This window comes from Rana temporaria, chromosome 7 (genome assembly GCF_905171775.1).
Source record: "Rana temporaria chromosome 7, aRanTem1.1, whole genome shotgun sequence".
NCBI lineage: Eukaryota > Metazoa > Chordata > Amphibia > Anura > Ranidae > Rana > Rana temporaria.
In genome coordinates, this window is record NC_053495.1 from 29059726 (window position 1) to 29086628 (window position 26903).

A 26903-nucleotide genomic window follows, 5' to 3' on the forward strand; every position below is an offset into this window, starting at 1 on the left:
GATCGCGGGTGCCTGGCGGACATCGCAGCCACCAGGCACGCGCATCGGTATCCCAGTGATGCGGCACTCGTGCGCCCCCCAGTGGCCGGAGGCCATATATAGATGGCCTCCCGGCAATTAGGATCCACATTGCGGCCGTAGAAAGTCGTCGGGCTGGCAGCAAGTGGTTAAAGGGTCAGCCTACCCCAAATAGATTGTGTGTGTGATATAGGTAGTTTGATAATCCGACATCACACATTTGTTGTCGGAAAATGCCGGTCCAGGCATCTGGGTGGATACCAACATTAAAGTTGGAATCAATCCACAGCCTGGACCGGCTGAGTGACATCAGCCCGCCGTCTACTAAACACGGGTCACAAGAGTGCAGAACTAACTGCAGTCCTGTGACCCACAGGACAAGTAGGACCAAAAGAGCTTTGGCCATACTTCTTTAAACCAACATACAGCAATAGACTGGACCGTACTTTAGATTCCAGGCATCAAATTAATTTACAAAGTTTCATTGGTCCAGTTTGGAGCAGTGTAACTATGTGTATACATAACACGGCTGATGACCCTGGAAGCTGGAAATCCCGTAGTAGGCACTGCTATTCCAGTGATCTCCACTTGCTTCTGTGTTCTATGCTGAGCGGCCGGTCTGATGCATTGTGAATACAGGAGGTCGGCTGCTCAGCACCTGGGCCGTTCAGAGAATGCTTTGCATTCACTTAATGAATGCAAAGTGTTCTGTGACTGGATGAAGTGCAGAGGCAGGGCATTGATTGAACACGCTCTCCACCTCATCCAGTCAGAGAATGCTTTGCTTTATTTCAGACAAGGCAAAACATTAAATGGCGTACATGCCAAGCGGACAGCCCCGTGTTCAAAATGCAGGAGAGCAGCTGCTCAGTGCGGGACACGGAAGAAAGCAGAGATTGCTAAAGTAACAATGTGATTTCCAGCTTCCAGGGGCATCGGCTAGGTATGGCATATACTGTACATAGTCAAATTGGTCCAAGCTGGTGCCATAGCTGCTCATCAGAGCTAGCAGAGACGCCAACTGGGGTCCGGTTCCAAAGGCTTTCCATTTTCACCAGGTTCAGAAAATCCTCTGCGATTCATGGTAATTATATTTAGTGCCATTATCTTTAACAATTGATTTAATGTCACATTGTCATAACGGAACAATGGTTCTTTTCTCTGTTATCAGGAGCCCACATTAGTGGGTAATCTTTATTGGCACACGGGCATTTAAAAAGACAAATGCTCTATTTAAAGGAAAAAGCCTGTTATACATGGTTGGCCTGTAGGGGAACAGAATGACCACCTACTGTGCTTTTAAAGCAAAGCACTCAATTTTCTAGATCAAAACACTGACCCATAAATTGTATTATTTCTGCCTACTAGGCCTCACCAACTGATGGAAACTCCTTAGCATAAAGCTTTCTTTAATGGAGGTTTGCAGATTAATGTGGTTGTAAATGCAGAATGTTTTTTATCTTAATACATTCTAAGCTTTAAGATAAAAAAAACTGTGTGCAGCAGCCTCCCTAATGCTTACATGAGCCCATCTAGATCCAGCGATATTGCAGTAGTGTTTTGGCTGCCCAGTACACCCATCCTCATTGGCTGAGATGACAGAATGGTGCCATTGGCTCCTGCTGCTGTCAATCAAAGTCGGTCAGCCAATGAGAATAGACAATGGGGCAAAACTGGACCGCAGCTCCATATCTGAATGGATACAGGGAGCTGTGGCTCGGCTCGGATGCCCCCCATAGCAAGATGCTTGCTCTGGGGGCACACAACAGGAGGGAGGGGACAGGAGCACTGGATAAGAGGAGGATCTGAGCTGCCCTGTACAAAACCACTGCAAAAGAGCAGGTAAGTATTACATGTTTGTTACTTTTAACCAAGAAAAAGTTCCACTCATTTTTGTGTTTATTAAAATTCAGCACGTACAAAAAGTGTAGCTGCTGACTCTTAACCACTTGCTTACTGGGCACATAAACCCCCTTCGTTCCCAGGCGAAATCTCAGCGTCCGGCACTGCGTCGCTTTAACTGACAATTGCGCGGTCGTGCGACGTGGCTCCCAAACAAAATTGGCGTCCTTTTTTCCCCACAAATAGAGCTTTCTTTTGGTGGTATTTGATCACCTCTGCGGTTTTTATTTTTTGCGCTATAAACAAAAAAAAGCGACAATTTAAAAAAAATATATTTTTTTTTACTTGTTGCTATAATAAATATCCCAATTTTTTTTTAAAAAAACTCTTTTTTTTCTCAGTTAAGGCCGATACGTATTTTTCGACGTATTTTTGTAAAAATAAAAAAAAATCGCAACAAGCGACTGGTTTGCGCAAAAGTTATAGCGCCTACAAAATGGGGAACAGAATTATGATTTTTTTTATTATTTTTTTTTTTACTAGTAATGGCGGCGATCTGAGATTTTTATTGGGACTGGGATATTGCGGCGGACGTATCGGACACTTTTGACACAAATTTGGCGCCATTCACATTTATACAGCGATCAGTGCTATAAAAATGCACGAATTACTGTATAAATGTGACTGGCAGTGAAGGGGTTAACACTAGGGGGTGAGGAAGGGGTTAACTGTGTAGCCTGGGTGTGTTATAACTGTGTGGGGGGAGGGGGGTGACTGGGGGAGGTGACCGATGCTGTGTCTCTATGTACAAGAGACACAGATAGGTCTCCTCTCCTCTGACAGGACGTGGAGCTCTGTGTTTACACACAGAGCTCCACGTCCCTGCTGTCACCTGCCGTGTCACCGACGATCGCGTGTACCCGGCGGACATCGCGGCCGCCAGGTACACGCATCGGGTCTTTCGGCGATGCGCCGGGACAGTTTTTACCCACCGCGCGCCACCCAGTGGCGCGCGCGGGTAATGCACATAAAAGGCCGTGTTTAAATGGCCACTTGGCACTTGAGAGCCGCGCTGCGGATGTATTTTGTCTATAGCGCGGATCTCAAGTGGTTAATAAAAGACGCTCACCTGTCCCACGGTCCAGTTATGCGCTGCTCCTCTCTGCAGCGCTGGCATTGCAAGTGTGGGCACCCGGCTGTGACAGCTTGAGCATGCCAAATGTGGCATATTTGGAGGGGGGGTGCTTAAGGCGGAACTTCCCCTTTTGGGTATAGTTCCACTTTGATGCAAGAAAATCATCCAAATACACTAGGTAACGCACACACACATATATAAAATATATATGTGTGTGTTTTATCTGCCAAAGAATTTGTGATTTTTGCACCAGCAAATTTTTAGCCCTGCCAGACAACACAGCCAGGTGGGTGGCTTCACTTGGGGAGAGAGAGGTCCCCTCCATGCCCGATATCATGTGACTGGACAGCAGATGAGCAGCAAAACAGACTAGTGAAGTCCTCTCTCTGCACTTTCCTTCAGTTAGTATGTCCCTTGTCGGCACATGTGCATCCAGAAAAGCCTGAGTGGCTAATGCCGCGTACACAAGATCGGAAATTCCGACAAGATAACCGTGGATTTTTTTCCAACTGAATGTTGGCTCAAAATTGTGTTGCATACACACGGTCACACAAAATTACAACCGTCAAGAATGCAGCTATGACTAAGCATCTATCCATGATGTGAAACATGTTAGCTTTTTTGTCCCCTATGTCCACTTTCTACCATTGATTGCAGTGTTGCATGAATTGTTGGATGTTATACAGCTTTGGATTTTATCCTTTGTTCATTTTGTTTCAATAAATCGCCTATCAGAGTGCGGCAATCCAGGAACATTTCTTTTTTCCACGGATCAGCGCAGAGTCTGCACCTGTTAGTACTACAGGGTTGGGAGCACAGCATAGGTCGCAGGGCTTGGAGCGGTACTCTTTTCCAAGAACGCCGTGATGTACAACACTACAACGGGCCGAGAAAAATTAAGTTCAAGGATTCCGAGCATGCTTCGACTTGATTCTGAGCATGCATAGGATTTTTCTCCGTCGGAATTGCATAGAGACGATCGGAATTTCCGACAAGAACTTTTCCCATCGGTAAATTTGGCGGAAAATTCCATTGGAGCCTACACACGTTTGGAATTTCCAACCAAAAGCTCACTTTTGACTTTTCTTGTCGGAATTTCCGATCGTGTGTACGCGGCATAAGAGTACTGACTCTGCCGCTCCCTGTGCTGCTGTACAGAAGGCTGGTATTGAGATAGACACGTGTCCTAATATTAGTTGCATTTAAAAATTCATGTAAGAATTTTAAGGAATGCATTAAAGCGGGGGTTCACATTACATTCAGGCGAGTTGTGATAATGACATTAGGCTGTTTTTTGTTTTTAAATCCTTGCCGTACATACCGTTTTATGTACATTTTCACCGCGGCTTCTGGGCGTTCCTAATTGACATGCTTCCGACCGGCGCATACACGAGTTGCCGAAAGAAGCCGAACGTCGGTGCGCAGGCGCCGTATAGAGCCGACTCGCAGTCCGGCTTCTTTCGGCAACTCGTGACGCGCTGTATGCGCCGGTCGGAAGCATGTCAATCAATTAGGATCGCCCAGTCCAGCAGATTACATACCCGGAAGCCGCGGTGAAAATGTACATAAAACGGTATGTACGGCAAGGATTTTAAAAAAAAAACAGCCTAATGTCATTATCACAACTCGCCTGAATGTAATAAAACATTTTTGGGGTGAACCCCCGCTTTAAGTAAAATGTACTATGTTATTGGAGGAAATCTAGGGCATAAATGCAATATCTGCATTGTTTTCATAAGACTTTTATTGCAGTAAATTGAGAAAAAAAAAAAGATTGCAGTATATAAAAAAAAAACGTGCGGAAAGAACCTCTATGTCTTGTGTTTAATGTACAGGTTGTAATATGTAGATATATTTTTTATAGATTAATAGTTAATAACTATTTTTTTTTTTGTATTTCTGTGCTATGACCTATTATCTCCATGTTTTCTTTACCTCTATAGTGCTAGATTGATTGTAGTGGAGCATCACACAGTCTGAGTGTAGAGAAGAAAATTCATTTTCTTACTCTGACCTGTAGAGGGCACCTTGGTGCTTTTTCTGAAACCGACAAATACATTTATATAAAACCCAAGGAGAAATTGTTACTGAAATCCAACATCCACCCCCCTAGGCTTTACTATAAAGTGCTCAGAGAACAAATATATTGTATTTTCTATTTATTCTCCATAGTGCTAAGAAAGGTTTGCTTTTCAAATAGAAGAATTACATATCTGTCCAGTGACTTCATTTGTCTTCAGATCTGTTAGTGTTTAAAAATTATTTTTAAGCAAATTAAACCTTTTTTTTGTTATGAAAAGGCAACTAAACGCAAAAATCAAGATGTAATAAACGGATTTATACATTTTACGAATATGTGCCCATGTTTCTGGAGAAATTTAAAGTGAATCTATAGTCTCGTGGTTTTTCCTATAAAAATAACACACATGTTATACTTACCTTCTCTGTTGCAGTTGGTTTTGCACAGAGCAGCCCGGATCCTCCTCCACTGGGGTCCCTTGCCGGCTCTCCTAGCCCCTCTCGCCGAGTGACCCCACAGCAAGCAGTGTGCCCATTCAGACATAGAGATGCGACTTGGCCCGCCTCCCTCTCTCCTGATTGGCTCACTGACTTTGACAGCAGCAGGAGCCAGTGGCACCCTGCTGCTGTCTCAGCCAATGATGAGGGAGAGTCCCAGAAAATAAAGACTCTCATCCAACATTGCTGGATCAAGATGGGGCTCAGGTAAGTATTAGGGGGGGGGGGCTTAGGTGGGGCTGCTGCACACAGAAGTTTTTTTTTATCTTAGTGCATAGAATGCATTAAGATAAAATGACTTCTGACTTTAGAACCCCTTTGATTAAAAATGAACAGAACAAGTCCATACTGTGTCATAAAACCTCTCCCTACAAATATAATATATAAATACAGCTTATTAATACATAAATTAAATGTTTCAAAATGATTGGCCTTTATGCCCTGTACACACGATCGGTCAATTTGATTAGAGAGCGGTCTGATGGATTTTTCCGTCGGTTAACCGATGAAGCTGACTGATGGTCAGTCGTGCCTACACACCATCAGTTAAAAAAACGATCGTGTCAGAACGCGGTGACGTAAAACACAACAACGTGCTGAAAAAAACGAAGTTCAATGCTTCCAAGCATGCGTCGACTTGATTCTGAGCATGCATGGATTTAAACCTACAAACGATCGTTTTTTAGTATTTCTAAACGCTTTAGTAAATTCATACCTTTTTGATAACATCCAACTGGCATTTTAGGGATTCAATTTCTAATTATCTGGGTAGAAGGAGATTTAAGAGTCTTAGCCAAAGAATGGGGTGCCAAGGAGCTATTGCCAACAGCATGCATTAAGCTTTGCATTTCTTTTCATCTAACATAGGGGCAGCTTCCACCCCTTGCATTGCACTACTCCAAGCATTGGCTGAAATGTGAAAGTACAAGCATTTAAAAATAAAAAAATTAGCAAAAATAAATGTAATATAAACAGTGCTGTGGTGAAATATAGGCTCCCATTGTACTTTTCCTTTAAAAGTCAAAAACATATTTTACCAGATATTAAAGGTAGAAAAGGAGAAATGGTGAACTTTAGGTGTGTGGGCACGGTAAAAGCTAAATTTAATTTAGGTGGCTATTTAAATTATGTACTAGCTAAAGTTCTTTTGATAAAAAAAAATCTGACCCATGTTTTCATTCTATACATTGCGAACCTCGGAGGTTTATCTTTAACAACCACCTGGCTCTGGGGTTGGGGCTTCGTCCCTTTCATTTGCAGCTTGATAATAATGACCTAATGTGTCTATTATATTAAGTATTTTGACCACAGCATATTTTACTGGCTTTTTTAATGCAAAGTGTCTCATTAATGCATTTGCAGACCAGACATTAGGCAGAGCTGTACTGCAAGGCACTTTAATGTTCACGGGTAGTAAATATGCCCATTAATCATTGACTTTGTGCAGTAATTTGTATGGCTTTATAATTAACTTTATCCAACTGGCGTGAACGGAGATCTGTGCTAACATTTACTTTAATGTCTTACCTACTGGCAATGTCTGTGCTAGTATGTTATACAAAGAGGAGAAAACATTTGGTAGGTCAAAAAAATTTCTACGTTTTTTTTTTTTCCGCCAACTTTGTAGTTATGAAATTTTGCAAAACCTGTAGACATACCTGCATGTATATTTTTGGGGGTATTTGGGTGATGCCTGTCCTCGTCCTTCTATCGGACTCACATTACAGCCTGGTGAAGTATGATGACTAGGGTCGTTCCTCACTGAGGCATTGGTGGGCTGCTTCTCACTCTGGTTCTGTAAGCGTGAGTGAGTGAGTAACTTGTATAGCGCTACAAATGCAAACTAAATCGCCTCAAGGCACTTTTTGCATCCAGTGCCATCCTGTGTCTTCAGAAGAGGTGGGTCTTAAGTTTTTTTCTGAAGGCCGATGTTTTTTTTCCATGCGGATGTCCATGGGTAGAGCGTTCCATAGCCGTGGTCCTTGGACTACAAATCTTTGTTTGCCTTTTAGATTTGTAGTGGGTCTTGGGAAGGTGGAGGAGCCACGGCTTTAGGCCAGATGTAGCAGGGATTCCGCAGGCTTATGTGACCCAAAATGGGGATCCACTATGGTAAGTATTTGTTTCTAGGTTTTCCTTAATTCTGGCAACTTGGTGGGGGAGGGGGCAGATAGATTTAAAGTGGTTGTTAAGGCTCAAGGTTTCTTACTTTCATACATTCTTTGCATGGAGGTAAAAAAAACTTCTGTGTGCAGCAGCCTCCCTAATACTTAACTCAGCCCCATCGCGATCCAGCCATGTGCACGCGGGACTTGGCTTTCCTGGGTCTCTCCATCCTCATTGCCTGAGACAGCTGTGGTAGCCTTTGGCTTCCAGGTACTGTCAACCACAACCAGTGAGCCAATGAAGAGAGACTGCTGGCAGGGCAGAGTCACACTCTGTGAGTAGCTACAACTAGTTAGACTCCAATGGGACTTTATTTGCAGAATAGGAGATAATACACAAAAGAATTAAAGTACAATTTACAGAGACTTTATTATGTATGAACGTTAAAAAATTACCAAAAGGTCATAATGGTTACATGTTCAATTAAAAACAATACACATGATGCTAAACAATACTTAAAGGGTCTCTAAAGGAATTTTTTTTTTTAGCTAAATAGCTTCCTTTACCTTACTGCAGTCCTGGTTTCATGTCCTCATTGTTCGTTTTTGCTTTGATGTTGCTGTAATTCCTCTCTGTTCTGGACACTTCCTGGTTGTCTGTTTCCTGATCACCACAGTACTGGGAGATTTCTCACTGTGGTGACTAATCCAAGGAGGTGTGATTACTGTGTGTCAGCACCAATCCAGTTTCGTTTTACAATCCATCACTGCCCTCTATTGGCTCTCTGGCTCTGTACATCAGAGAACCAGGAAAAAAAAGCAAAAACGAAACTAAACTGCAGGCACATTATATGATTGGTTTTTATCTATTTTTAATCATTTTTAAAAGGAATCGGTTAACTATTATGTCTCTATACCCTGTAAACAGTCATTTCAGCTAAAAAATGTTTTTCCTTTAGTGACCCTTTAAGCGAACACCCTATCACTCTTGATCCTGGAGCACCAGACCAGCCTTTATTGTATGGCCTGATCCTTTTAGGTGTTTAAGTATTGTATAGCATCATGTGTATTGTTTTCAATTGAATATGTAGCCATTATGACCTTTTTGGTAATTTTTTACCATTCTATGTTAATAGTCTGTTAAATTTACTTCATTTTGTGTATTATGTCTTATTCTGCCTGTAAAGTCCCATTGTGGTCTAACTAGTTGTAGCTATCACTTTTAAGGGATGTTGACAGGATTTGATATCTAAATAAAGCACCCAACTGGCCACTTTAATTCTCTGTGTGTAAATGGACAGCAGCGGCTTGTTAGCTGATGGAGGCTAGGCCGTGCCTTTGAAACACATTCTGATTGAGCAGACAGTGTGTGGGCGGCTCCCCAGTTTGCAGCCCTGGACCACTCCCACCCGGAGACACACAGCCGATGTCTTTATAAGGCTTATCGAAGTTCCAGCTGTGGCTAACACACAGTGCTCATGGGATCCCTCAATAGAGACTTTCCGGCGGCCCTCCTGTGACACTGCATGTGGAAGTTCCCACACGCTCTAGCTCTCTCCCGCTCTAATGCCACCTTGGGAAACTTAGGGAGAATAAATTAAATAAAAATTATGGTGGCCTTTATGTGACTGTTTTGAAATGTTATGATTAGTGTAGTCATTTTAGGCTGATTGTTCTTAAAAAAAAAATACGTAATGAAAATATTCGTTGAGTTTTTAGAGTTGCTCTTCAAAACAAACCTGCAACAAACCTTAAGAGCCGGTTCACACTAGGGCGGCACGACTTCGGGGGCGACTCGGCCAGGCGACCTGAAGACGACTTCTAAGGCGATTTGCAAAATGACTTCTGTAAAGAGGTCAATGCAAATTGCCCCGAGTCGCCCCCGAAGTCGTACAGGAACATTTTTCTAAGTCGGAGCGACTTGCGTCGCTCCTGCTAAGAACGGTTCCATTGACTACAATGGGACGCGACTTGTCAGGCGGCTGTGTCGCCTGACGAGTCGCCCCAGTGTGAACCGGCTCTTAACAATTGTAACTGAGCATACATAAATACAAAATCTTTCGGTGAAAAACTGTATAAGCCTATCTCTTATTGCTGAACATGAATATCAGCAATTCTACTTTAAATGCTCCCTGTCCAGCAGCATATCACAATCAAAGCAGTGCTATGATCATTTAATCTTTTATGTTTTGATTGACTCCTGCTGTAGTAAACCTTTTCACTCCATGATGGCTGAAGCTGACAGTTATTATATGTAACCGAATGATGACAGCTTTTAGTTAGTTTACTTTGTGATCGTGAACTGATTTGTTTGGCCGGCACATTGATGGCTTGCTACTTCCACGATCATTCTAAAATGTTATTTATCAAATTATATCTGATAGGCGCTTGCAAAGATTTAGCACGTAAAGATGATTTATCTGTAAGATGCAGACCGTGGAATCTAGATCAAGTCTTCCAAAAACAACTTGTTCTAGCTATTCCTAGTACTGCAAATATTACTCCGTAAACAGGAAATCAAAATAACATGTTTTCTTTATTATGATTTCCATCACCAAAGATTTTTAATGTTCTCCTAGTTGAGTTGGTTAGAGGTGATTTGATGATGCGGAAGAGTGTTTTCTGTCTGTGCCTGAACCCTGCCCCCTCTAACTACAGCGTTGTGTTTAAATTTGATAAAACCACAAAAAAATCAACTGTAGCATATCAACCAAAACTCAGTCGGCATGAACATAGATTATTACAGAATGATTCAGTTCTCCAGAATCAATGGCAGACCCCCCCCCCCCCCCCCAGATGTGCACTGTATGCCCCAAACCCCTCCAAGATGAGTTAATGCTTTTCCAGTAAAGGGTACTTTAATGCTACAGCATGCAAAAATATGTTCAACAATTGGGCATTTTCAACCTTGTGGCAACAGTTTGGGGAAGGCCCTTTTTTTGTTTCTGCTTGACCATATACCAGTGTACGTAAACAACTCCAAAGAGACCTGGTTTGATGAGTAAAGGAACTTGAATGGCCTCCACTGAGCCCCAACCTCAACCTTAGTGAATACCTTTTGAGATGAATTGAAACCAAATTCTAAGCTAGGTTTTTTTTAATCCAACATTTGTATCCGACCTTACAAATGCTTATTTGATTGAATGAACTTAAATTCTCACAGACTCACTCCAAAATCTTAGGGAAAAGCTTTCCCAGAGTAGTGGAGGCTGTTATAGTTCGTCAAGGGGAGAGAACAAATAATGGTTTTGCAATGGACTGTCCAACAACCTATCATAGGTGTGGTGATCAGGTGGCGACAAATGTTGGACACGTAGCGTATGCAGAATAATCCAAGGACCCAAGTAAAAGGAGCGCATATATGGAAGGAGCGCCAGACCAAAAGATACAAGTCCAAATTAATTTATTGATATCGTCTTGAACACAAATTTGGACTCTTTATTTTTTGGTCTGGCGCTCCGTGTCTTTTCCTGGTAACCTGCTGGAGTACCCACAGTAGGGTTGGGTAGCCTTGACTGTTCTTAGCCTAACTGGAGACAGTGGGCTCTTCAAAGGTATTTTTTGCAGTTTCACTATCTTCATATCAGAGCTCCAGTGCCTCTTGGATACCCTTTTTTTCAAAGTGAAATGTTAAGGGAGATTGCTTAAATGCCAAACTAGGTGTTCTCCCATATGTTCATGCCTTTTTCCTCTAGTTTCTATGGAGCATGTTTACAGATGATTAAAAGGTACCACATTGTTTGATTTATCTAGCTTTGGAGATAGAAAGGAAGGAAACCAGACCTTTAAACCTTGTTACAAACATAAATGATCCTAGATTAGGTCTATTGTCCTGATGGTGACTTTGATATTTTTTAAATTATTTATAATGTCAGAAACGAACCTGTACAATTGCATTTATATTGTCAGGAGTGGACATATTCAATTCAGTGTAAAAAGGAGTTTCAGAACACATTTATACAAGATAGTGATTCTTTATTTTTATTGTTTAGATAAAACATAACTACCTACCTAAGGAAGACCAGTATTTTAATTAATGTAGGGTCTTGTGATTAGAAAAAGAAAAAAAAACATAATTTACAAGTTGGTCTGCAGTTTTGGCTTTTACCATGCTGTGAATGTGTGATCAGCCCAGTATCACTGTGTTAACATTTTGTCATATGGTATTTCATTCTATAGACACTTCAGTTACCAAACTATTGCCTATAGTGAATTGTATTTAATTATCTTTTATTTTTAAGTTTTTGTCACTGATGCAAGCATATGCTGGGCTTTAAAATATGTATTTTTGGCTCATTCCTTATGCCCACCCACAGTGTGTGTCATTTCCACTAACAAATTGGCTAAATAGAGTATAGGATCCCATAGGGGCCGTTTGTCATATTTATGTAAACTTCTACCACTACTTATGTAATGAATGTAGCTCCATTTTGCCAACATGTTCTATACCTTAGTGATGTATTTTTCAGTCCCTAAAGCTTATGAGTTCTAAAGCAACTGGAAATTCAGTTCCTTACCTTCAAACACCCAGCCGTCCAACTAGAATGGGATCGTTAAGCTGCACCCAAATCCACACAAAATCCATTCTGCTTTTGGCAGCTTTTGACATTTTTGGACAAATGCATTCCTAATTGGGTACAAGGAAATTTGTTCGCCTAAGAATTGCTTTAATCTCCATAAAAGTTAACAGGAATGTAAAGTAACGTAGGCAGAAGTCAGAGGTTGAAGGGAGGTCAAAAGCATCTTTGAAGGATCTCAAAGCTTTTCAAGTAGATCTCAAATGCCGGTTAATTGAATCTATAAGCATTCTGTATACCTATCTACACCACCCATTAATGTTGTCCTTTTAGGGTTACAATTGCTATAAAGGTTCAGTTATGATATATATTATTGAGCTCCAAGTTTTCTTGTATATCTAAAGCCAAATGTGTGTCTCATTAGGGAAATTTCTCTTATGCCCCGTATACACGGCTGGGATTTCCGATGGGAAAACTGCGATGAGAGCTTTTGGCCGGGAATCCCGACCATGTGTATGCTCCATTGCAGTTTTTCAGACGGGAAAACTGCCAAAAAAAGAGAACTGGCTCTCTCCTTTTCCCGTCAGGATTTCCGACTGACTTTTTACCATCAGAAATGCCGGTCGTGTGTACGGGGCATTATTGTCCTGTCTTGTAGACTTAGCAGGAAGCAGGATGTTACCTTTCCAATATCAGGTAAATCTCCTCTTAGACAGGAACTCTATCCAGACCTAAAAATAAAAAGTTCTGCCTTTTAGTAATATTTTACATATTAAAAAGTTCAAGCATTCCTCAAACTGTTCATACTTGTAGTGCCCTAACATCTCTAAGACCCGAGGTTACCATTCTTTATTCTGATTTATTTATTTTTGATTTGTTCATTAAAATATCCATGTATGACATCTGTTTGGTATTGCTCATGGTGTCCAATCAAAAAAGTTTTATAGGGGATATCTTGACTGCTTTCACTACGTAAAGGAAAAAAGTGCTTGGAGAAATATCTAGGCTTCTATTGTGAACATGCTTGTTCTTTAATACTGAACATCCTATCTGCATACTACTTCTAGGTTAGTTACTCAAAGCATGGAAGCTTATGGATTAACATGGTGTCCCGAACCTTTTCAGAAGAAGAGACCTAGAATGGCAGCCGACATGTTTGTCGGCTCTGATTTTCTTTAAAAGGCCACTAAACTTCGTTACTCACTGATATCTGGAAAATAGGTTTTGGTGACATATAAGCATATGTAAAAGTTTCAGAAAACTGAGATTGGAAGATATTTAACATTAAAGTGTATGTCTAACCAAATGTTTGTTTTGATTTGGATAGAGGGAGGAAGAATTGGGACCCTTATTCGAGTTTTACTACTGTCCAAAGCTCTGTTAGAGTGATTTCTTCCCACATGCTGCCCCCGTCTCTCCAGAAAGGACATGAGGGGAAAATCTCATACAGCAGTACAGGCAGAAATAAAATTGCTTCATTTTGTTTTGTTTTTTTGGGGGTTTAGAAATGTATAGCTAAACCACCTGCCATCTTTTTATTGCTCCAAAAAAACATTCAACAGAGAAGTGCTGGGGCTTCAAAACTTGTTCATTCCAGAATGTGGAAAGACCATTACCATGCGATGAGCAGTTTGATGTTCTGGTAAGACTGCTCACGAACATGGTTACCCTTTGGTGGGTACCCTGAATGTAATTGAAAGCATGTAGATACACCACAAGTGCCGGATCAACAGTGGAAAATTCCAAATATGATTTAATTGTTTATAAAATTATCAAATCAAACAGCTAACACATTTCAGGTCCAAAATATGCTTTTCTTTATTGGGGCTTTATACTGAAAGGGATGTAGATGGGGCAGACATATGCCAGTAAAATGGCTGCAACAAATCCCCATTGGTTTGGCATTGGTACATATTTTTTAGCTGTCTGTGTTGCTGCAGGAGATGTTGCCTCACTTCTGGTCTAAACTACTCTCGCCATCTGCGGGGGGGAAATCTTTTTGTTAAGCTCTGGATAGCAGTAACCACTCAACAAGAGATTGCAATTCTTCCCTTTTTATTCAAAACTGAGAAAAAATGTTTTGGCTGGACGTACCCTTTAAGATAGTATTGTGGTGCGCTCTATATTCAAACACAAGTGACTTTTTGTTCTTGTAGCACTTTAAAATTAAAGGTGTCAACTGGTGCCTCTGTTTGCAGCTGACATATACAGATAGGCTTTAGGGAAGAGTTGTATGCAAGGTAAATATCTTTATATACCGGTGTGGCACTTTTACATACATGCATCTAATCTTAAGATGGTCTTGAACAGCAGACTCACCAAAGATATATAAATAAAGCTGTTTATAACACCGCCAACTGTAATCTATTGCTTGAGATGGTAGAAAAGAAGTCGATGAATCTGTGAAATAAGTGTACAATGGTGTAAAATGAAATAAGTGTATAGTAATGGGGGCTGAAATATGGGATATGGTCACTTCTGATGGAGTTGTAAGAATTTTCTATTTGCAGTGAATTCTGTATTGTAACATATTGAGGTTCATTTAATAAAGTTCTCAGTATTCTTTCATCTGCTTATTGCTCTTTCATTTCAAGCACTTTCACTCCATCTTTTAATTAACCTCTCAGCTCTTCCTGGGTCATCTTGCTTTCCTCAAGTCTTGCATGTCCTCTCTGCAGCCAGCAAGCTCTGCTCTCATTTTCTTCATTATATAGGGTCTGGTGGAACGGCAAGGGCCTTTGGCACTCTGGGGCCCATGAGACTGGTCAGGGTATATATGTGCAACACAAACCCCTGGGAATTGGTTTACCTGGTTTTGTTAACAGGTCTCGCCAAACTGGTTTGTTGCCAACTGTAATAGACAACCTGCTTGTGTTGGCCACAACACCACTAGTCATTAAAATATATATATATATATATATATATATATATATATATATATTGTATTATGGCTTCAGCTTAGATAATGGTTATTTGACAAAAATAGAATTTGCAGACTATAGGTATGACCGTGTCTATTAGTATGACATCTTAAGCTGGTCATACACAGCTTACGTTTTGGTCAATTCATATGGAGTCAGCCAAATTTAGAACCATGGGTGACCCTGTTTGGTACCCCCGTGATCAACAAACGATGGAAAAATCAAAGGGACTGAGTGGGGTAGAGAATTGTTGGCCAAGCAGCGACTGCATCCTATCACAGGCTAAATGAACAAATCTGTGTGTGTGGCTAGCGTTAGGCAAGCCATACATGATTTGTTTTCTTTTGTTCAACCATTGGGTTGAAGAAAAGGGAAAATTACTCAGTTCCCCCATGGACACGGAATGTGTATGGGGGAATCGCTTGTATGGAGCTATTGTATTCTGTATTCTGACCATGGAGAGGCTTCCCCACTGTCAGAATACACTCCTCGGCATCGTCGGCTGCAGCTGGCGGCACTCATTGAGCATACATTTTCCAACAGGCTGGTTATTCAGAAATCAGTTGTTTGACTTCTGTACCACCAGCTTGCCCATGGATGGGTCGAAATTAGGTTGGCCCCTGCTAAACAGGTTTAATTTCCATCCATCTATGGCTGGTTTTAAGTGAACTTTCTTGCTCGGGTTTGGGGATAAGTAACTGTGTAATTGTCCAAACAAGTTAAAGCTGAACTTCAGGCAGACATAATCGACACAAATTCAAGTAGCTCTGTAATGATTAATACATGATTATGTTTCTTTTTAAATGCAAGTAGCTTATGTATCTCTATTTGAACTGATATCAGTCTCTTGTAGTCTCTGTACAGCAGGGCTGGAGTGTGAGTGGAAGAAACAGCAGGGGGAGCCCATCCGTTCATGTGCTTACAGGAAACATGCTGATAGAGGCTGGGTTCACACTTGTCCGACAAACGGTCCTACATTGGGAGCCTCATGTAGCATGACGTGTGAAAATCAATGTTTCCCTATGAGAGCTGTCTTAACTGGTCCTACACAAGTCGGTCCGACTTTGAAAATGCTCCCTGTACTACTTTTGGTCCTACATTGATCCTACTTCAGCCCATTGAATATCATTGAAGTCGAACCAAAGTAGTATCCTGTTCATGAAAGTAGGATGGATGTAGGATAAATGTAGGACCAATGTAGCAGAGCAAAGTCGGATGAAAGTAGTGTAGTAGTGTGAACCCAGCCAGAAACAGAACAATGTTGTGAAGAAGTTCATGCTGCTTCTTTCATAGACCAATCACATGCTGATGGAGGTTCAAGACAGTCTGGGCTCAGAGAAAGTGTCTGGATTGGATTTCATCTAAGGTTCAAAACAAAAGTTATTTTATTTAAAAGCAACTGATGTGTAAAATAGCTGGCCCCACTAGGTTAAAGGTGTAAGAAAAAAATCATTATTCTATCATTGCACAACTGCCGTATTACAGGAACTGTGATCATATATTGGCGTCTCCTTCTCCCCACCCCTCCCCCCTGTGTGAATGATGTCTAGCCTCTTCTTGTAGAAATATTGTCGGTGTGGGCCTTAAATATACCTTCTAAATTGATGATGGCTTTTACAGCCTTGTTTATTAAAACTAATAAAGTAGCTTTCATTAGAGCGTCATAAAAAGAAATTAGCACATGGCGCCACATTTTTACTGCATTTAGCCATTTAAAAGGCTTGTACTTGACAGACAGTTCTACAGCAAAATACTCAATATAATTCTCATCGAAAATAGAGCAGTTTACAGATCTAATGCTTAGTATATGTTGATTGCAAAAGATCTTGCATTATTAAGAAGTAAAATATATTCAAGCCAAATTTTTATATATATATATATATATATATATATATATATATATATATATATATATATATATATATATATAATGTGTATATATATATAAATAAATGTTTTATATAGTTTCGAAAAGAGTATAGAAGGGTTAAAGTAGAATTCTCTCCAGTTCCTGTGACATAGCCAAAGAGGAAGTGAGATAAAATCCCTGTAAATTAGGAGACTTGCTTGGGGACCCCAGGTCATCAGAACTAGTGTCCCCATTGAAAGAATTCCTCTTACTTTTTTAGGGACAACCCAAAATATGGGTTTTACTCTCAAAAACGATAAACAGGACAAATAGGGTGAATCTCTTTAAAAGAGGGACTGACCGCAATGAAAACTGGCAAGCATTATAATCCCTCTGCACATCCAAAAAAAAAAAAGTTTTGCCTTTGAGTTACACTTTAAAGCAAAGTTCTAGGTATTGCAATTTTTTACATAGTTATATTGTTCCAACTTGGACCAATGCAAGTATATAGAAGCCATACTTGTGAAATGCCTGTGGAAGCTGGAAATTACTATAGTAGACGTGGATACCAATATCCATTGGCTTCCAGGTTCTATGAGCAGCTACCCTGCTGCTTTTTTAGCACAGAAGGTTGCTCACTCCATATGGGTGGCATTAAGGAACACTTTGCGTTTTCTCAATGAATACAACGTGTTCTGTGAGTGGAGAGGAAGGGGCAGTGACGTCACAATCTCCGCCACCTTCTATCAGAATCATTTGCAGTGTGAATGGTGTCCATGCAGAGAGAACAACCTCAGTAAGCAGCAGGGCAGCTACCCGACACGGGTTCCAGAAGATGGCAGCGGTGTAAAAATGTGCCATTTCATTTTAAAACTTTTTTTTACAAAAATTGCCATCAATCTCTCCAAAGAGAGGGAGATCCTCCCTTATACAGGTTGTCATTGTTACAAGTTGCCCCATTTAAAGACTTCCCTCTATTTCTCTATTCACTTTGGATTTCCCATCAATTTCTGTACCAGAGACTGAAACTCCCTAGCAGGGGGGGGGCCATTAATCCTTCCATAATCTATCCAAAAAAAGAAATAAATGGCTTTCGATACACTTTAAAGCAGACTTTTACTCAATAATTAAAGTGCCACATGTCCTCCCCGAACCTCCAGCACTTTTGAATTTTTAATTTTTTTCCATGGAGCAGGCACTTTTTTTTTTACAGTTAACTTCTCCAACTCCCTTGTTTCTCACCTAAATAAGAATTCTGCCACTCTCACCCTCCCGGCTCCCCTCCTGCAGGTTACTGGGACACATTACATGACCCAGGAGACTGCAGGACTCATCTCCCTGCACCACAGGGAAGATAGTTCTAGTTGTGTTATAAGAGAAAAACTTGTGCGCTACTATGTTCTAATTTTTAAGTAAATATAAACCATCAACCTCCAGTGAATATAGTGAAAATAAACGCAGAAAAAAATATATATATATATATATATATATATTGTGAGGGGTTAGCCCGGCAGCGGGTGTGTGTGACCTGGCATAAAGCCTGAACCTAGGGGATATATACACTGCATCCTGGATGCAACCAGGGAATTTAACCTGCCTGCTGCCACAATATATATATATATATATATATATATATATATATATATATATATAATTACATGTGTAGTGACCGTGAATTGGCTCCAACCACTTAGTGTACTCGAAAGACACTGCGTAATGTAAAAGAAAAAGATGAGAATGGTGCGGTTATTCAATAATGTGCCATAAAGTAATATAATTAAAGAAAAAATATGATGAGTATCCAAACATATAAATAAATGTGAATGAAGTCCAACTAAAGCCCAATGGTAGAAGTTAGTTCATATAAAGGCAAAAATCTCATAGATAACTTGATAGAAGAAAAAACAGATAAAACATCTATCCAAGCATCGACTGTTAAATTTATAATTTGGCCGCTCACCTCAAACAATGACCCAAGGGTCAAACAAGGCTCATCAGATAGTCCGATAAGGAATCCTGCTGATGGATCTGTAAAGGCATCCAGGTCCCAGGCGAAGATGAAAAACTACGTCCAAAACTTGGCATCAAAACATCTTGGGTAATTTCACATATAGAGGAAACAGCTCGCTCCAAGGAATGGCACTTCTTGTATAAATGGCGCTCAAAGGAAACAAAGAACAGCCAAAGTGCAATATTGCCAAATGAAAAGTAAATGTATTTAGTAAAAAAACTGCTTACATCAAGTAAGGATAAAAACCGCAGTAAAAAGCAATGGAAGTAATGACACCCAGGCCTCCTCACTGTACTGACGTCACAAGGCTCCACCCGACACATTGCGTCACTGGTCACATGACTTCCTCAGGGGTCACATGACAGTACAATTAGTGCCTACCTGAGTTTGTCTGTTGTCAATTGAAGTGCATGGTCTCTGACTTACAGTAAACTCATATATAGGCAGCTGAAGTTATACCCCCCTATTTCTTATTGGGCATGAAGACCTTTCATCACATTAAAAGACCAGGAGGTAGGTTCGGGAAGTAGAAAGGGGGACTATGGTGAAGTGTATCAAGAAATGCTGGGATTGGCATTGTATTATTATTACTATAATACAGGATTCATAGCACCAACAGTTTGCGCAGCGCTTAAAAAAATATTAAAGGAGATAATACAGCTACAAAGCATTGAACTTCAGCTGCCTATATCTCCCAATCTTTTAATTTATTGTTGTATTCACAATACATTTCTTCTATTCTTTTGTACAATACTTGTTTCTTAAGTCTTTTTTTTTTTTGTGTTCTTCTCCAACAATAGATATGTTTTTTGCTGTTTTTTTTTTTTCTTGCTTCCCATTGACATGACACCCCATTGTCACTTCCTCACCGTACATTCTTTCCAAATTTTGCCCTGCCCTCTCCTGCATCCCAAGCCTCTGGGCATTGAGACCTCCCCTCCATTTAAGACCAATAGATGGATTCAGAAGGTAGAAGAGGGTAGGACCATGGTGGGTTTTAAAACTGACATATTAGTTTAGCTGCCGTCCTTAAAGGTGTTGTAAAGGCAAAAAAAAAATTCCCCTAAATAGCTTCCTTTACCTTAGTGCAGTCCTCCTTCACTTACCTCATCCTTCCATTTTGCTTTTAAATGTCCTTATTTCTTCTGAGAAATCCTCACTTCCTGTTCTTCTGTCTGTAACTCCACACTGTAATGCAAGGCTTTCTCCCTTGTGTGGAGAAAGCCTCTTGAGGGGGCGGGCAGGGGTGTCAGGATGCCCACTAACACCCAGCTCCTTTCTCTATCTGCAAAGTAGAAAGTGTCCTGACACTCCTGCTCGCCCCTCCCCCCTCAAGAGGCTTTCTATACACCAGGGAAAAAGCCTTGCATTACTGTGTGGAGTTACAGACAGAAGAACAGGAAGTGAGGATTTCTCAGAAGAAATAAGGACATTTAAAAGCAAAATCAAAGGATGAGGTAAGTGAAGGAAGACTGCACTAAGGTAAAGGAAGCCATACCTCCCAACTTTTGAACTTCAGAATTAGGGACAAATGAGCATACCCCCCCCCCCCCCCAAATGACGTTGTTGAGCGGGGGGGGTCCGCGGATTGAAGTTGTTGAGTGTGGGGGGCGGCGCAGATCAAAGTTGTTGAGCAGGGGGGGGATTCCATGGATCGCACTGAGTTGTTAAGCGGGGGGGGGTTGTCGCCGACCTCGGGATTTACCGGTAATCGTGGGGGGGGGCGCAAAATCGCGGGACAATAACACTACTCACGGGATTTAAGGCGAATCGCGGGACATTCTCGCGAAATCCGGGACGGTTGGGAGGTATGAAAAGCTATTTAGGGGAAAAAATTGCCTTTACAACCCCTTTAACATGTAGAAGATCCCAGCATGCAATTCCACTTGCAAGTGTTCAAAGGAATCTGAAATATCAGTTTTGGGTTGAGTTGTCCTTTAAGAAAGTTGTTGGAAAGCCTGAGGGCTCTGTAATGATTTTGCCATTTGTCCCATCACATAATGTTACAATACTGTGCGGAATGACCCTTTAGCTTTACTTTCTTGGGGACTGCTGTCAGCTGATATATTCCGATCATACAATGTTCATAACCTATATTGGGTTCCTCTTGTCATGTTCATTTTCTGCCAGTCACACTGAGCTGTGTCACATTCCATCATATCCTTACTACGCTAATTACATTTTTAGACATGGCTAAAAGTGAGCGTTTGCCTTAGTTTAAAAAAATGTCAGTTACCCAATGTATGTGACTGGTTAGCCCCCCTGTAAGAATCATCTTTTAAAGGGCAGGATGTAGCTGCTGATAGCTGGCCTACATTCGCAGGCAGAACGATCCCACGTTATGCTTTCATTTCATTGCTTCCCATCGCCCGCTCTGCTGCTTCCTCACCAGCCTCAATCTATATAACCTCCTTATTTTTGCACCATTTGGCATTTATTTTCAGTTCTGCAGTCTTGCTGCGTGCCACCTGGTAACTTCCTGTAATGAGCGCGCAGGCAATCCATAACAGGTCTATAATCGAGTTTCTCATTCAGCACTGTAAATTATCACACTGTGTAATGTCGGCTCCATGGTTTTATGAATGAGACTGCTCCCTAGTTCTATAATGTTATATCTCATGAAGTTGTGCTAAAGAATATATGGAGCTTAATGTATTAAAGGAAACTTGTGCTGAAAGATATACATAGGCTGTCTTGCTTGATGCATTAACTTTGGTAGGCTAGAGCTGAGTGTTTCTACCTTACTCCAAGCCCCCTCACACTTTCTCTCTATATAACCCTAATAGTAACCCCCAACCTTCCATGTAATCTCAACCCTATAACTCTATTAATTCTAAACCCAAGCCTCCATGTAATCCCAATCCATAAAACCCTATAACTTCTAAACGTAACCCTCCATGTAATCCCAATCCCTATAACCCTATCTCTTCTAAACCCAACCCTCCATTTAACCCAATGAGATTGGAGGAGAAGCGGTTTAACCTTAAGCTACATACAAGGTTTTTCACTGTTGGGGCACTAAGTATGTGGATATTTTTAAAAGACTTGGATGTGCATCTTAAAGAACACAACATACAGGGATATGGGAAATAATTAGACACTGACACATGTACACCTACACAGGTTGAACTGGATGGACTATTGTCTTTATTCAATTTTACCTACTATGTAACTATATATAATCCCAATCCTTATAACCCTATAATTTCTAAACCCAAGCCTCCATGTAATCCCAATTCCTATAACCCCATCACTTCTAAACCCAACCTTCTCTGTAATCCCTATACCCTATGATTTCTAAAGCCAACCTCTCATGTAATCCCAGTTCCTGTAACCCTATCACTTCTAAACGTAACCCTCCATGTAACTCCAATCTCTTTAACCCTATTGCTTCTAAACCCAACCATCCATCTAACCGTATCACTTCTAAACCCAACCATAATATTAATCCTCTCCGTACCCCAACTCACCCTGTAATCTAAACACTAGCTGACCCCAAAACTTTAATAACATGAACCGTATCCTTTCTTGTAACCAAGAGTAAGCCTTTTACTAATGCTAACTTTTCTTTTAACCCAACTATAGGCTTCTAGTTTTGGATCGGACGTTCTCAGCTTGCTGCATTTTTTTTCTGGGTCAGTGACTCAAAAAGTAGTGAAGCCAGAGACAACCTTAGAACTAGAAAGAGTCAGAAGGAATTCAGAAGTGGTGCCCTTTTGTATCTCCCTTACTCTCTAAGTGATGCAAGAAACATCCTGTTTTTAAGGGTGTGTAGGCGCTAGGAACCTAATAGGCTCAGAAACACTTCTTGTGGCCTGCACTGACTTTCCAACATTTTATAAAATCTCTGATTGCCAGTTGTTCCCTTCTTCCATTGGAAAATAGAAAGAGCCTTTAATTGGAAAGTAGTTGGGGAGAAGATAATAGTGGGAGCGGTGGTGTGGAGTTCAAGATAAAATGTGAACATTTGACTGCTTCTGCATTCTGCATCCCGGCAAAAAAAAATAAAAAATTGGTCTTTAGCCACTTTAGCCAAAGATTGGTGGGATGGAAAAACTGAAGCCTTCCTGTTACTACAGACATCCATTGCTGTTGTATGGACCTCTTCTGAAGGATTTAGAGCTCATAGTCTAGCATTCATATCAGAGTCCTAAAATTACACACATTTGCTAGGACTTATCTTGGTAGAAGCCAGTAAATCTACCTGTATATTTTTCGGAAGTTAGAATATTTGAAGAACTCCCACCAAAATGAGAGGGAAACATGTGGTGACCCTGGTAATTATGAAACCCCAACCACTATGCTACAGGGGCACTATGCTAGCCTCTGCTTATCTAAAATAGGTTTTCTTGAAGTCAAATGATGAGTTGATAAGAACTGCCGAGTGTGATATTAAGATATGTATTTGTTGTTGTAACAGATGAACATAACTCAAGCATGGCGAGTCGACCTTCTTCCAGTAAGATGGAGTGGATTGTTCCGCTAATGGTTGTTTCTGCCTTGACCTTCTTCTGTCTGGTCCTGCTGATCGCTGTGCTGGTCTACTGGAGGTAAGTCGTTTGACCTTCATAAATCTTTTGTACATGATTGTGAGGTTTGTTTTGTAATTTAATCTACAGAGCTTGGAAGACAGAGCTACTGTCTTTCACAATGAGAAGGAATGAAAGTTTTTCATGATTTGACCAAGTGCATACAAATGTGCACTATTTATGGGTACTTTTGTATACCTAAACCAGGGTTGTCAAACTCTATTTCATAATGGGCCGTGTCGGTAGTATGGTAGCCCTCAAAGGGCCTTTTGGATCTGGTGTGCTCTATATACAGAGTGCAGGGTTCAGGAGTGTGTTATGTACAGAGTTGAGGAGTGTGTTCTGTGCAGGGATGCAATAAGTTCAGGGTTTAGTAATGCGTTAGAGTGCAGGGTTCAGGGGTGAATGTAGAGAATGCAGGGTTTAAGGGAGTGCAGTATCCCCCCTTTTGGTGAGTCTCTGAGGTAAACGAAAGACTAAATAGAAGCTTCCGCAACCACCACTAAAAGCAGAGGGCTAAAGGCTTATTGGTTCAATGGTTTTAGAGCACAAACTCGAGTGTGAAGATTGTATATTATGGGAACAAAGCTACCATCAAACAGGTAATGTAACAGAACAGGCTTATAACACTGACTAGAGAGATTATTGCACACATAGGATCAGAATTATAGCCTATGTTTCCTGTCATGTTCCCGTCATGATATTTAAAGCCATCCTATTACTGTTATTGGGGGTTGTTTACGAAAGGCAAATCCACTTTGCACTACAAGTGCAAACTGCACTTGAAATTGCACTGAAAGTGCACTTGGAAGTGCAGTCGCTGTAGATCCGAGGGGGACATGCAAGGTGAATAAAAACCAGCATTTTAGCTTGCACATAATTTGATGATAAAATCAGCAGAGCTTCCCCTCCTTTCAGATCTACCCCTCAGATTGATAGCGACTGCACTTCCAAGTGAACTTTCAGTGCAATTTCAAGTACACTTTGTACTTGTAGAGCAAAGTGGATTTGCCTTTCGTAAATAACCCCCACGGTATCCTCTGCATAAAGGAGAATTGATACTTGCCTCCCCTGTCACCTGTGCTTCTGATGTTGGTTGTATTGCAAAGATAATGTTGCTTTACGAATCCACAGAATCGAACAATTCCCATAGTGTTGGATTCCTGGTACCCTTCTGTGGTCTTTGACTGCTCCTTCTGCCCTAACTTCACTATAGGGTGTAGTAGTGCTTTAGGGGCAGGTGGATCAAACCATTGAGCGCATCCGGCCTGGCTTAGCAGTACAATGCTACAGAGAACGGTACTGATGTCATTAAGTTGGGCTTTTCGAAAATACAAGGCAACTTCAACAAGGTGTGTTGACACGCAACAAAAATTACAGGTGCCGCTCAAGGCTCAACCAGGTCCCCTTGCATGACAAACCGCTAGGAGTGCCGACAAGGATAGAGCTTGTCCCAGCCCAAAACATCCAGTAGGGAAAGTCCTAAAAGTTGCACTTCACAGCAAAACCCTGAAAGAAGGTGTATGACATCCTCAGCCCGTGCTCCACCCAGACCCTACAAGATGGGTTGACAGTCCTTTGTTTTGCACTTCTGTTTTAAGTTACACTGCAATTATATTCTCAAATCAACCAGGTGATATTTTGGGGTAGATATTGGGTTAGATTTTCTATATTTAAATGCTAGTCTTGACACCAAAGTAACATTTTTATCAGTAACTTATTTCAATTATTTATCCGCAAGTTTCTGGCTACTACCTACATTATCTGACCCATGGACTCTCATAAATTTGATGAACAGACATACTTATCCAATAGATTCTGCTTTGAAGTTTCCCCTTTCAGATTTTTCCTGGCCTAGAGGGCACGTTTCCTCAGATTTAACTGTACTGTTTCCACTTTTGATGTGATATTTTTTGACTGCATGCCAGGGTAAAGTCCAACGTGTGTCTAAAATGCTCCAACATTCAAATTTTCTGAACTAATTTAAATGTCAACTTTTCTTCTCTTCTGGAGCAGGATAAGAGCTGCGGCTATATACTCTAGCATGTCATTCTGCTCAGTCAGCCGTGATTATAGGTCTCTGTGAGAGATTTCCTGCCGCATCCACCCTGGCATTTAGAGTTTGGGATATTAGACATGTTTGCTGCATTTTCAGTTGCTCATTTTGCTTATTCCTCCCCTGAATTTCGAGGAGGATTGAATCTATATGGTATTTAAGCAGACCTTTTTTTTACGCCTTCAGATATCTTATTTAACAGTCAGTTTTGGTATGTGACATTTTCTGATGTACTTTATTTGCAAAAGTGCCTGTTTTCAAAGATACCACTTTTCACTGGAGAAGTTGGCCTTTTTGTCCTTACAAATTTAAATCATTCAATTGTATGAGGGAAAGTTGGGAACACAGATAGGGAGAGATTACAACTAGAGCAGTGGTGGTCAATTTTCTTGATATGGTGGCCTCAAGTGTGGCCCCTGAGATCACAAAAGGACAGCAGGGTATAGTCAAGGGCTATTTGCATGATACAAGAGAGACAGCAGACATGATGCAAGTGATAGTCAGAGACTGTTGACATGGTAGATGAGATGGTCACAAACTGTGGACATGGTAAATGAGATGGTTAGAGACTGTGGACATGGTTTATGGGATGGTTAGAGACTGTGGACATGGTTTATGGGATGGTTAGAGACTATGGACATGGTTTATGGGATGGTTAGAGACTGTGGACATGGTATATGGGATGGGTAGAGACTGTGGACATGGTATATGGGATGGTTGGGGACTGTGGACACGGTATATGAGATGGTTAGAGACACTGGACATGGTATATAAGATGGTTAGGGACTGTGGACATGGTATATGGGATGGTTAGGGACTGTGGACATGGTATATGAGATGGTTAGAGACAATAGACATGGTATATAAGATGGTTAGAGACTGTGGACATGGTTTATGGGATGGTTAGAGACTGTGGTCATGGTATATGGGATGGGTAGAGACTGTGGACATTGTTTATGGGATGGTTAGAGACTGTGGTCATGGTATATGGGGTGGGTAGAGACTGTGGACATTGTTTATGGGATGGTTAGAGACTGTGGTCATGGTATATGGGATGGGTAGAGACTGTGCACATGGTATATGGGATGGTTAGGGACTGTGGACACGGTATATGAGATGGTTAGAGACACTGGACATGGTATATAAGATGGTTAGAGACTGTGGACATGGTATATGGGATGGTTAGGGACTACAGTATACAGTATAGAGTACAGGATACAAGAGATGGCCGGACATGGTACAAGAAATGTTAGTTACTGCGGACATGCAATAGGAGACTGAACATGCTGTAGGAGTTATGCAAATGAATGAGGATAGCTGGACAGCCGCACTCCAAAAATATTGCTTTTTATTGTTAAAACAGGATCACAGTATACAAGCCAGAGCAAACAGGGTACAAGCTG

At 41.0% G+C, this 26903-nt stretch overlaps 1 protein-coding gene across 5 annotated transcripts in view; it reads left to right on the top strand.

Annotated features, from left to right (window-relative positions):
- Positions 1-26903, top strand: part of PTPRG (protein tyrosine phosphatase receptor type G) — a 634330-nt gene that overhangs the window by 473740 nt on the left and 133687 nt on the right. For all 5 annotated transcript variants that reach the window (XM_040359120.1, XM_040359115.1, XM_040359118.1 and 2 more), the window contains one exon: positions 23336-23465. In XM_040359120.1, coding sequence (XP_040215054.1) covers positions 23336-23465 — 130 coding nt within the window. The remainder of the gene's footprint in view (positions 1-23335; positions 23466-26903) is intronic.